At 38.5% G+C, this 13,022-nt stretch overlaps 1 protein-coding gene across 11 annotated transcripts in view; it reads right to left on the bottom strand.

Annotated features, from left to right (window-relative positions):
• The window catches only part of PEAK1 (pseudopodium enriched atypical kinase 1), a 296,021-nt gene that overhangs the window by 35,541 nt on the left and 247,458 nt on the right, over positions 1 to 13,022 (bottom strand). For all 11 annotated transcript variants that reach the window (XM_070573667.1, XM_070573619.1, XM_070573625.1 and 8 more), the window contains one exon: positions 6,280 to 6,473. In XM_070573667.1, the coding sequence (XP_070429768.1) occupies positions 6,280 to 6,473 (194 nt within the window). The remainder of the gene's footprint in view (positions 1 to 6,279; positions 6,474 to 13,022) is intronic.

The raw sequence follows: 13,022 nt of genomic DNA on the forward strand, positions 1-13,022 counted from the left end.
ACTTCTCTATCAAGCTCCAGGCCTTTGTACATACTCTTCCCTCTATCTGGAATGTTCTCCCTTGCTTGTTAATCTGGCAAACAACTACTCCTCTTTCAAGGTCTGCTCAAAATCTTAGTGACTCTCTCCTAGACTCCTCCAGGCAGAGGAGTTCATTAAGCCTTTAAATATCTGCATTACAGCAACTTTCACATGGGTTCTTAAGGGTCCAGCTCCATGTGTGTCTTTGAAGGACCAAGAGTCCTTGAAGACAGTACTGCTATTTCCAACACCTAGTCTGGTTGCCAGGAGATAGTTGGTGTTCCACAAATGTTTACTCAATGAAAGTGTTAAAGCCCAAATAAATGGAATATATCTTTCTATTTAAATTGTAATTTCGATCTTCAGCCCTAATGTTTTTCCAAGCCTCATGATAAGTAATATAGATCAGAATGGGAGGGGAGAGGACAAAAGAAGAGATGATGATCATCTCCAAACTGGGAAATATACACTGGAGTTTATAAATATAGATGCCACACATCACTACTGAGCACCAGCCTTGTCAAATGAGTAGGCCTCTTATTCACTGTACCTAGTACTCACTGTTTATCATCCCATGGCAGCAGGCAACAGCAGCTTAGGAGGAAGAGTCCTAATCTACATGAGCATTATTTCTGTGCTGGGTCCTATCACGGTCAAATATAAGCACCAACAGGCAAACTAGAGGGGACATCAACTTCATGCCAAACGATAAAACAAAGCTGACCTCCAAAGACCATTTCCAGCTTAGCCTCAAATAAAGAGATACAGATACTATTTTAAAGAATGTCAGTGGTGTACAGACTCAAGTTTTGTAATATCTCATAAGTGAAAATCTCTCCAAGAACAGAGATTATTTATTTGGGGTAAGTTATCAATGTAATTCGAATATTGTACTCTGCCAACTAATTCCAGTATATTGGAAACTACTTTTAAATGCGAATGCAGCTAACTTAAAAGATAGGGACACAGCCTATTATTTCTTTTTAAACAGAAATAATTACATTTTTAGAAAGTATAACAAACGTTCAAACAAAAGTTCAAAATTGTCAATCTATTTTTTTTAAACATCCAGATAATTGAAGAATGTGCAATTCTTTTTAATCTTTGGTTCAAATCATTAACTCTGCACTGTGTGGAATAATGTCTAGTACACAGAAGTTCCTCAGTAATTATTTGTTGAGTACATGAACAAATGGTAATGTATTCTTCAGAATGACTGTTTTTAAAAAGCTGCCATTTATGATGACATTATTCTGTAATTACAACATCAAGGCCAGCAATGTATTGACATTCTTTTAAGTACCCCTTAAAATTTAACACTGATGATCAATACACTGCAAAAGGAAGTTCTGGAGACAGAAGACTTTCAGGTGTTTTCTTTCAGTGTTTGAAGGGTATAGCCTTAAGGAGATGCTTCAGGTAAGTAAGATGAGACATGGGACAATTTCTTGTGAGGACATGTAGAAAGGAAACTGAGGTACGGCTTGTATTAGTCCTTAATTAGGAAACCCCTGGCTTAAGCCTCATATTAGAAATAAAAGACTGCTGATTAACAGAACACATAAACTGAGACTTAAAATTTTCCTGCATGAATTTTTCTGACAGCTTGATTTCTCCAACCCAGTAATCTTATAAAGTCAAATGCAAAAGTCATTTTTGGCTCATTCATTCAAACATATTCCTAGCACCTACTGTATGTTTTAGGTAATGTGCTAAGTTGTAGGCACACAGAACAGGAGCAAGCCAAAAATCTATTAAGTCAATGGAGACTTGATAGATCTCCATAAAAAGCAATGTATAGAGTACTCAGTTACAAAGCTAGTGAAGAAGAGCTAAAGTCGCCAACTAATTTCCAACAGAGGAGCAGTCATTACAAGCTACTGACTTTAGCAGGCTGATAAAGTAGTCAGGTGTGCCAGATAAAAAACTAGCGATATTTCTGCTAGACATTTTGAGATAGACATAAGAAACATGGGGAAAACGTTGACGGTCTGATTGAAAAAACATACTATCACTTCTCTGAGAAATTATTTTGGGTGGCAGATACCCTGCTAAATTCAGTTTGGGGTAGATTAAGGTGTCATAGATCAGAGTTTGTTCACTGACCTCATGTCACCATCACCGAGAGTAAAACCACCACTGTGTAAGGGGCAACCCTCTTTTTTTTTTTTTAAGTAGAGCAGAAACTGTATTCATTGGTCAATGAATGGAGGAGGTGGAGCTCATGATCTAAAACAGCTTCTCTGGAGCAATCTTCTTAAGAAGCTGTCAAGTTGCAAAAGGCCAATATGATTTTTGTGCCCACAGAAGACAATACAAATCTCCCAAATAACTGATTCTTTCAGGCAGTACTGTCCAATAGAACTTTCTGTGATGAAATTTTTATTCATATTTTAATGAATTTAAATGTAAATAGCCAGATGTGATTAGTAGCTACTGATCATATTGGATAGTGCAGCTCTAGAATCTAGTTATACACAAAATAAAGTTTGCTTTATTTATGTTAAGGACAAGAAAAAAAGGCACCTGAATTAACCCTGGAGAGTAATCTCTAAGGTGAAAAGAAAAATGTATAGTTTGCCTAAGTTGGTAGCTTTGTGTGGGAACGGCTGGATCACAATAGCTCTTGTTATGCCACAGTGGGGCGATGAGACCATCTCTCAAGGATAGAGATCTAATGGGAGGTTCTGAAGTAAGGTAAACAAGGCCTATTCCAGTTGAGTTTGTCTTTCCTTTTAACTTATTAGTTTTCAGAACTATCTGAGAAATGTGGAAAGTACAAAACAAATCCAAACCACGTCCTGTTGTTTTGCTATAATTAGCAGACCTGAGGGACTGGGTCTGTCACGGTTATGTTGCTATTATTTGTCATCTCTCCTCTGGTCCCTATTAGCCACCTTGGGGTCCTATATCCTGTATCACGTTTCACACCTTCAGTCATTAGTTGTGTAGGCAGCTCACAACTTTTTGGATTTATATTTTGTTGTTCTGCTTATGCAACATTTCTAATAAACATTTAAAATTATTTCCACTTTATTCTACATTTTCTGACTAGCACATCAAACATACTTGAAGGAGAAAGTAACAGTGTATTTTTGGGAAAAAATAAAGGAACTTCACAATTATTAAGCACTTCTATGTACCAAGTACTTTTATCCCCATCAGCCCTACAAACCAGATGTTACTATTCCCTCATTTCCGATGAGGAAATTGAAGCTCAGGAATGGTAAATGGCTGAGCCACAATCATGTAGGTGGTCAATGACACAGCTGTCATATAAAACAAAATATGTCTGATGCCCCAAACCTACATTTTTTTCCTACTATATTAAACTGCTTCCTAAGCCCACTTTACAGTGTAATTTTCAGAAATAAATTCCACAGTGAAAATGATAGTAACCCTTAACTTTCCTCCCTCAAGTTCTTCCATCAGTCCATCCATCCTCTGCCTCATTTGAAAAATAAAAAGAATGAAAGAACGTGGTGTTTATGGAATGGTTCTGGAATATTTAAAAGCATCTAAAGCTATTACATTAAGAGGTTTTGTATCCTCTCAGTTTTTAAACACATGCATAAAATGTTTTTTAAGCTACCAGGGCTTTAAATCATAAGAAATTACCCAAAGGGGTAGTTCAAAATTTCATGCAAATGATTTGCTGAAAGTATTAAAAAAGGTAAGTTCCAAATGCCACTTAAAATAATGGTTCCATTAGGACAAATAACAACAACAGCAAAGCGAAAAATTAAAACAATAAAAACCCCTCAGTTTGTAGAACTGATGGAGTCAACTCTATCTATTACTCAGTTGTTATTTTGCTCACACAGTAAAATCTTTCCAAAGAAGCAATTAATCATGTATCATGCCTTATGGAGTCAAGCACAGCCACTTAGGCACTTAAGGAAAACTAGGCAACATTTTATGAGCATCACATACTTTTCAAAGTAAAGCAATAGGTAGAAAGAAAGATATCTTCTGACTGGGCATCTGTAACCTAGTATTTTTGTACTCTAAGTAATCATAATCTTTTAAAAAATGTCTTAAATTTTGTATCTCAAAGTAGATGACTTAAAAAAAAAAAAGGGAGACAGCTACAGTCCTTCAGTATTTTACAAGGATTTAGCGGTTATGATTGTTCCAGTCTAGTGGTTTAGACCGACTGGGTTCCAACCTTGGTTCAATCCTTACTGGCTCTGTGACTTTGGGCAAGGCACTCTGCCTCATTTTCCTCATCGGAAAAATGGGGATAATAATTTCTAAGGTTTTTGTGAGGATGAAATGAGTTAATATATGTAAGGCACTTGGAACGTTCATGGAAGTAATGCTCTAGTTTTGCTAAGAATCTACATAGTTGAGAAGACAAATAAAATAATTTAACTTTAATTGATTAATGGATCTTTATAAAGAAGAGAAGCCATCAGATACCACACAATCAGTAAAAATTAGTATATATTTTACTGAGGACATCATGAAAGAAATTTTGGTGCAGTAAGAAAGTCTGAGAGAGAATTCCTGATGTATTATGCTGTTTGAGGGCATATTATAGTAAATAAACAATAATTTTTAAATTTTATAACATGCTCCATAAAACACAAAAGAATGGGCAAAGTTCAGTAATTTACTTGACTATAAAATCCATTCCAACTGGAAAATGGTATGCGAGATAGTTGCTTGGGTAAACTGTAATATGGTCTCCTCCACTCACAAATCATACAGGGCTTTTAGAACTTAGAATGGAAGTCTTTTGCCTTACAGAATGTATTTTCAACTGCATGTGAGTTGTTGTGATTGAGTTTCCTGAAAGGACATAACAGAGCATTTCTCCTACAGTATTACCTCAACCTTTTGGCCTTCTTAAGGATTCCTTTATTTCCAAGTACGCTAGCTGACCTTAGAATGATTTTTCCTTACAATAACCTGATGAAGAAAAAAGACAAAGAAGAAAGGAGATGAGAAACTAGGTAGAAGAATGCTTTGATACTATAAACCACTGGTTTCCAAACAGGTGTAAGAGTTGGTCAGTGGTCCTTAAGAATCTTGCTAGTGCTTTGCATGTGTAGTCCAGCTCATGCTACTCACCTTTCTCCTGATTTCACAGGAGAACAGCACTGAGAAATCCTTTTCCAGCCCCATGCTTTGCTTTTCAGAAGGAAGGAAACTATGGGACACTCAAGGGAGTGGGACAGATCAGAAGTCACTAGGCACTCAAGGAAAAAGAGTGAAGATGATTAGAAAAATGAAGAAACTTTGCATTGGTAGGAACCTTACAGATAATTTAGTTCAATCCGCTTTGTAGGATAGGATTCTCATCATTGCACCTCTGAGAGATGGCCCCTCAGCCTCTGCCTAAACATCTCCAATAATTGGGATCTTACTTCCTTGAATCTGCTTACTCCAAGCCAGAAATTTGAGATATATCATAGATTCTTCACATTATTCATATCCAATTAACCACTAAGCCTTACGTAATTTTGCTTCTTATATATCTCCTAAATCTATCCACTGTTCCCCCTCATACTATCTTTGTCAAGGCCTCTCCCATTTATGTGGTCCTGCAATAGTATCCAAATACCAGATTTTGGGCTAACAAATAGTTCACCTCTAATCCATCCTTGCAGAGCGGCCTGCAGAGTGGATGATCTAAAACACAAATCTAATCACATTATTCTTCTGCTTAAAACCCTTTGATGGGTCACTATCACAAACAGCAAAAAGTCTAAGGTTTTAGCTTGAAATGCATGATCTTGTCTAACTCTCCAGTTCACATTTAAGCAACACCAAATGGTTGTGGTATCCACACACATCAAGCTATTTTGCATCTCCATGCTTTGCTCATGTTGTTGCCTCTGGGTGGAATACTCTTCCTTCCCTCCTTCAACCAGCTAAATCAGTTCAGGAATTACCTCCAGGAAGGCATCTTTTGACACCCTCTCCTGTGTAATATAAAAGATACTCCGTATCTCTATCACTGCAATTATCATATTAAACTGAAATTATTAACAAGTTCATCTCTTTCCCTCCAGGTGAGTCCCTCAAGGCAGGGACCAAGTCAGACCCTTAGCACAGGCTCGTGGTAGCAGGTGTTTAATACATGCCTAGTAAACACCAGAACTTTTTCTGATGTGAGTTAAAATTTATAACTCCAATTGTCCAACTTTTGCTCGATGGAGCAATAAAAACTATCCAGGAAAGTACAGTACTTGGCTAGTGCATAAAAAGCCACAGTTTAAATATTATTACTTATGTGACATTTGCACTTACCTAAGTTGCTGTATGTTGCACTACAGGGATTCATGTCCAGAGGCTCTGAAGTGTCTTCTTTTTCCTCTTCCTTTTCCAGTTCAGGTAGGGGCAATGCTGGTGTGACTGAAGTGCAGCCCCCGCCATCTTGCTTTGCAGCAACAGTTCTTGGATCCCAAGGAGAAAAATCCTCCGTCACTTCATGGGTCACATGACTGAAACAAATCAGACCATTGTCACTGGCATTCAAAGGTCTTGCTAAAATTTGATTTATGGAAGGCATATACTTGCCATAGATGTAAATAACTGGCTCTATAGACACAGCAATGGGTCATAAGCCCCAACATACTTGTTTGAATATAAGGCAGTCCTTCATGCGGGCTGATACTTCTATTTATCTTGATTCATACATACTGAGAATACAGTTTGGTAGATGAGGTATGGTAGCTCAGAGGGAAGCTTGAGAATAACAGGTAAGGAGTGGAATTTTTTTTTAGGTAGGAGGTGGTGATGGTGGTGGTGGAGAAAGCTGTTAGCTAGTTAAGGACAAATATATTCAAGTATTTAGTAAAGTATTTGATATTTACTATTGTATAGTAAATTTGCTAAATATTATATATATTTACTTTATTTAGTATATAGTATTTACTACATACTCAAGTATTTAATAAAGGATCAGGAATAAAGTTGAGATTAGACTATCTAAATAAGGAAGTTAAGCAATTGTTTTAGTAGGTAAACTGAGGCCAGGAAGGTCTTGTTGCCAGGAAGACAGAAGCGTCAATCTAATGCAGCAGGCAAGGCAAAGAGAAAAGAAAGTTCTGCATTCTAGTTAATCATATCTATTAAAATGAATCTGGAGCATCCTGTTGGCCACATACCAGAGTATGGTCATCCATAGCACATTGTTTTCTCAGTCTTGTTTCACTGTTCCCTGCTCATTTGCTTATAGCTATCTCTTCCAATCTTCTCCACTCCCTACCTTGCCTTAACTGTCAATTTTGTTACTATAAAGTAGCAGGGATGGAATGGTCATTAAATGTTAGTGGAGAAAACTGGCCAGTGAGAAAATCTCACTGGGTTGGTCAATGAAATAAACTCAAAATCAGGCATCTTTAATGGTTTCTAGTCCACGAATGTGTTCCTAGACTGTCACACAATTGTCAGCTCTTTTTTTTTTAATGGGCAAAGAAAAAGAAGAAAACATATACTATTACACGTTATTTCTGGATTTTCAACTGGCAGCGAGTCATGGTGACACAAGTTTCTTTAAAAGAAGCACTTTGTGTATCATCAGAACATATATCACCTCTGGATTTGAGGAGTAGAATCTGGAGGAGGAGGAGTACCTTCTTAACCTTTCATCATGGAAATTATGCATGTGCCTGAGCAAAAAAATAAGCTTTGAAGTCCGCTGGATATACAACTTCAAAAATATTATTTCAAAGCTGGCAGAGCCAGAGGTATCTCTATATTGGGAGTGAGCAATGCGCTGGAGGTTTCTTTATGGGATCCAGCTCTCAGGGATAGAAGAAAGGTGGGAAGGAATCACTCCAGGAGCACTCAACAGGATGGTTTATGTAAAGGAGGCCCCGCACAGCAAAGTGTGCTGCCTTTTCATAACTGGCTGCCCTAAGTCATCAACCCAAAAGGATGGGCTCCGAAAAAGCTTGTTTCTCATAATATGGACCATGATAAAATCAAAGTAACAAGGGGCTCTATTTCCATGCATTAGCAAAGACAAAGCAAAGTGACACTTCTGAGACACTCTCAGACACCACTTAGTGTCAGGATTGTAGATCACAGAATAGTTATCAACACGTTTCAGGAGAGGGAAAACGATCTTTGCTGGGCAAAAGTTAATATAAGCCATTTCTGATTTCAAAGCAAGAAATATAAAGTGATTTAAAAATATCAATCCCCCTCGGCAGGAAAAACATTAAATCTCTAGACATTCTCTTCTTAATCTAGAGTCAATTTAAGGGGTTTCCTAAAAAGCTGTTTTTAGCCTCCTAATCTCTGTAGCCTTGCTCTTGCGTTTTCTCTTTCTTCCCCCAATCTCCTCGTTAGTACTAAAAGAAAGCTCTCCTTTCCATTTGTCAAAAAGGATTAGGGAAGGCTGGTTGAGAAACCATGACTCTATCCTTAGGTGTCTGTTTTTCTCCCAGGGATTGGGCTATTTACAACAAGCCTCAGCTACTGTGAAAACCACAGAAAGAGTTGCTGCTATCAACCTGTGAGAAATTCCCCGGGCCTGTTCCCACATACATGAAACACAGCTCCGTCCTCTTAAAGGCTTCTCAAAACAACATAAGGATGCTTAGAAGCAAGAAATATTAAAACTCACCCACTGTACTCACTCACACAATTTCCCATTAAAGGATATTCTACAGGGCCTTCTTCAGTCTGGTAATCATGTTCTGAAGCTCTGATGAACCAGAGAACCCACTGAGTTCAGGAGGACTACAAGTTGGGCAAGATATGAGAGGCTTGAATTCTGCACCTTAATACCATCCGCTGTACCTTGACCTTTACCTTAGGGGTTTGGTCTGGGAAATGTGCCAAGTTACCTTTACAGAGCTAAGCAAAGTGAAAGCTAGTTTTATTAACTCTGTGAGGACCAGGGCAGCACAACCTATATTCTACATAAAGATTAATTTTCATAAGCACATTTTAAATAAGTACACTGGTATATTAAATCACCAATTAAAATAACTGTCAACTATAAAGGACTATGCAAAGAGAGTTGAAAGTAGAATCACACAGATTTGCAAATGGATGTTAAGATGTTTAATCTGCACTTACAGTGACAGAGGTGTCTAAAAGGAAGAATTTTTAAAAATGCATCAATGATATGTCACGTCTTGATGCTTGAGGGAAGAACAGCTCCTTGTATGATTAAAATGGTGAGAGAGAGATACAGAGACAAAGGGAGAGGTTTTGAGAGTCCAAGCTTAGATGTGGGAACATGCTGTGACTAGAAAATGAAAAAGAATCGAGAACAGCATCAGAGAAGGTTGACTCAGTCACCATGTAGAAATAGACAAATAGTCCAGAAAGAAAAAAGGACGTAAAATCTTACAATTAATCTTACGCATATTAATTTTATAAGTGACTGTAATTTTTGACCATTGATTTTTTTAAATGTTTCATATTTAGATATAAAATCAGAAAACCTTCCCAAATAGTAAAATGACACTTTCCAAATACAGGCTATATCTCCTAACAAAATGGTTCACCACCTCTATTTCATTGGGAAATGTTTAAGGTAATGGAGAAAACAACAAAATTCCAATCAGAGAACTCAGGTTCTATTTCCCTATTACTTTTATCTTCTGTACAAACTAGGTGACAACATCAGGAAGGAGATAACGAAGAAAATGAAGATTTCCCCCATTTCATCTATGAGACAGGTGGTAAAAAATTCTTTAAAATAAAATGACAGGAAATCTATTTAATACACTATATCTCAGTACATCTTAATAGCAAATGATGATGAGGGTAACTAGATTTTTTTCAGGGTAAGTACAATTTGATATTCAATTCCTATAAAACAGAATTGTTAACTGATAAATGGCCCACAAAGAGGAAGTTATGGCTTTTCTATTTCTTCTATTTAAACTCATGTTGAAACAATCCGTAGCTCTATAATGCAATGCAGAATGTCTGCAATAACTGTGGCACTGACATCTACGTGCTTGATCATCAAGTTGGGTCAAACTCTGACTTAAGCTGCTCTTTTTCTGGACTCTCAGCATTTGTTCTTCTTTCATGATGGAAGACAACACACGTTTGCCTGTACCTCAAATTCTTCAACCAGTTTTTCATTAATGACCAGTTTTTAATTGAGATTTGGTATATCTGACCTGATGCTTAAAAAATCATGTCACGATCTCCACAAAGACATCTCATTTTCTTTACATGGGGAATGAACTTAAGGTGTTCAAAGGAAACAGTAACATTGTTACAGATTGCCTGTTATACAAACGAATCCCTTGGTAAGGTTATATCTCATGAGTCTGCAATATTCATACATAATTCAAAGCTGCGGAAGCAATCTTCTACAGGAAGCTCACTTGGTTTACCCAGGTGGTAGGATTAAGCATTACACCATCAAATGAAATAATCCTTTTTTTTAACCCTGGAAAACTTGTTCAAGATAGATTTCTGTAAAAATTCTGATAATACCTGAATGTACTTTTTTTTTTTTAAAGTTCTTTTTTTAAAAGATTGTATTTATTTCCCTTTTCTCCCCAAAGCCGCCTGGTACATAGTTGTATATTCTTAGTTGTGGGCCCTTCTAGTTGTGGCATGTGGGATGCCACCTCAGCATGGCTTGATGAGTGGTGCCATGTCCACGCCTAGGATCCGAACGGGGGAAACCCTGGGCCACCGCATTGGAGTGTGCAAACTTAACCACTTGGCCACGGGGCCAGCCCCTTGAATGTACTTTTTAAAAAAGGCAAATCAAATTCTACATTAGAACAAATTAAAGGCCTTTATGTATCCAAGTATTTCCAGAATTTCAGTTCAACTTTATCTTCAAATTCAACCACCTTCATTCAGCTTCAGAAGGGATGGTCAATGAAATCAGCCTTCTATACAAGATATCTGCCTCTTGGGGCAAATGGTATTCTAAATTCCCATTTGCCAGCTCTCGTGATCAGCTACAGCTGTCTCTAGTTGCCCAAGACAGCCAAAAAACAAACGTGTGATTTTAAAGACCTCCTTTTACCCCTAAAAATCAGATCAAAGCACATCAGAAATAGCATTTCATGACTTTGTTATTGGTTTCCAGAGCTGCTTATTTCTGGGGTTGCTGGGGATGACGGACTTTTGCAGAAATGGGATGTGCAGTGACACGTGAGGAAGAGAGTTCAAAGTTATCAAATCCCAAACCTTTAATCTTTTGGAAGGAGGGAAAACTCCATTGCTTTCTGTCTCTTTACCTCTAGGACCCCCCACCAATGTGACATTTCTTAACCCTATCTTAGTTTCCAGGTCATCAACTTGATTTTGCTACATTTTCCAATTACTGGCATTCTCAGGTAGAAAAGTATTGTGCCCATTGATCACTATCTTAGTGTCTTCAATTTTCCACTAAGCCTTCTGCAGTGTTTAACTGAAAACTTCAAACTTATTATCCTGAACTGAGATTAACTTTTAACTGAGATCTGATGAGTGCTTGCTAATACGTCTAACATAGTCTGGTCAAACAAAGGTAGCTCTTACTGGTATGAATGAAGCAGCTAGGTCTCAGAAAGGGGAGACTGGCAGCCACGCGCAAGGTCTTGAATAGACTCTAATTTTCAGGCACTCCACAGTTTCTTTTTTTTTTTTTAACAGACGTGAATAGCAAATTAAATGTATCTTCAAGGCACCAGACTGCAAGACAGCAAAGTAGATAAAAACACAGGCCACTGTAAGTCACTGCTGCCTTCATAATACTAAGAAAAATCAGTTTTAAAATCCTATGAAATACAAAGTCAGAATGGCATCTGTGCAAATTAACAGAAAAGATAAATTAATCTTGGAAAAGAGCAATAAAATAAGACTGCCCTTCCCAAGAACAGAGGTATGGAAGTGATGCTGACCCTGATATCAGTTCCTCTACACTAAACCCTGCATATATGGGGTTAAAACCAAAGCACTCTTTCCCTGCTTACTCCCTGGATCCCTAGCTCCAGAATCCACTATCTGCCATGGAGATAAACAGCCAAGGATAACCACCTGGATTCCATATCATCTCCTCCTCCCTGCAAACAGTCTCGAAAGGCCAAACACAGGCTGGTGGGAAAGCTCAGACCAGCAAGGCCACTGACTCCATCCCCTCCCCTCCCCGCCACACACACACACACACACACATCTGCAAACAGCCACATTCCTCACAAACCTTTAAAACCCCTTACCTCCCCTCTTTTGGGGAGACAAGATGAAATGAGACAAATTTGAGTGCTCACTCTCATCTCCCGGCTGATATCACCTGAAATAAAAACCCTTTCCTTGCCATAAGTCTGGTGTTCCAGTTGTTATTTGGCCCCTCTTGTGTCGCGGGTAAAGAACCTATGTTTGTAGGCGGTAACAACCTGGTGAGCCAGCCAGGAGGCTCTTGCCTGTAGCTCTGCGGCCCCAGACTGACAGGGATTTCCTAGGAAGCAGGCCAGCAGCTGCCTAGGTGATTTGCCCTAGGGACTGTCCACAGTACTTTCCATCTGGCTTGGCACCACTGACCCTGGGCACATTTTCTTATGGCAATGAAACAGGCTCTAGATTTGTGTTTGTTTGTTCTCCATTCTGGTGAGTCGACGAACTCTGAAATAGGGTAAGTTGCCTCAGGGAGGGCCATGAACTTCCCTCCCCTCCTCTGGGGTCCCTTCCATTCATGGAGGGGCTATCTGGGGCCCTTTCTGTTTGCAGAGAGGCCATCTGGGGTCCTTTCTGTTCGTGGAGGGGCCATCTGGGCACACATTCAGAGTGGGAACAGTTGTAGGACTTTCTACCCTTAATCTGGGGACTGGTTCACTGGTGTCTGGCTTTTCTGGGTCTTGATCTGTGTGTCTGTCTCTGTGTATTGGAAAGGGAAACATGCTGTCTGTCCCCAAGCAGAGTCCATTTGGGGCTAATTCTGAGTAGATGATCTAATTATAGTCATAAGCCAATGTCTAAAAGGGATGATTTTCTTTTGTAACACTGCATGGCTGCAATATTCTTTTAACTCTGGAGAGAACATGGCCAGACAATGAATCCTTAAGCTGGAAAATTTT

Source organism: Equus przewalskii, chromosome 1 (assembly GCF_037783145.1).
Source record: "Equus przewalskii isolate Varuska chromosome 1, EquPr2, whole genome shotgun sequence".
NCBI classification, from domain to species: domain Eukaryota; kingdom Metazoa; phylum Chordata; class Mammalia; order Perissodactyla; family Equidae; genus Equus; species Equus przewalskii.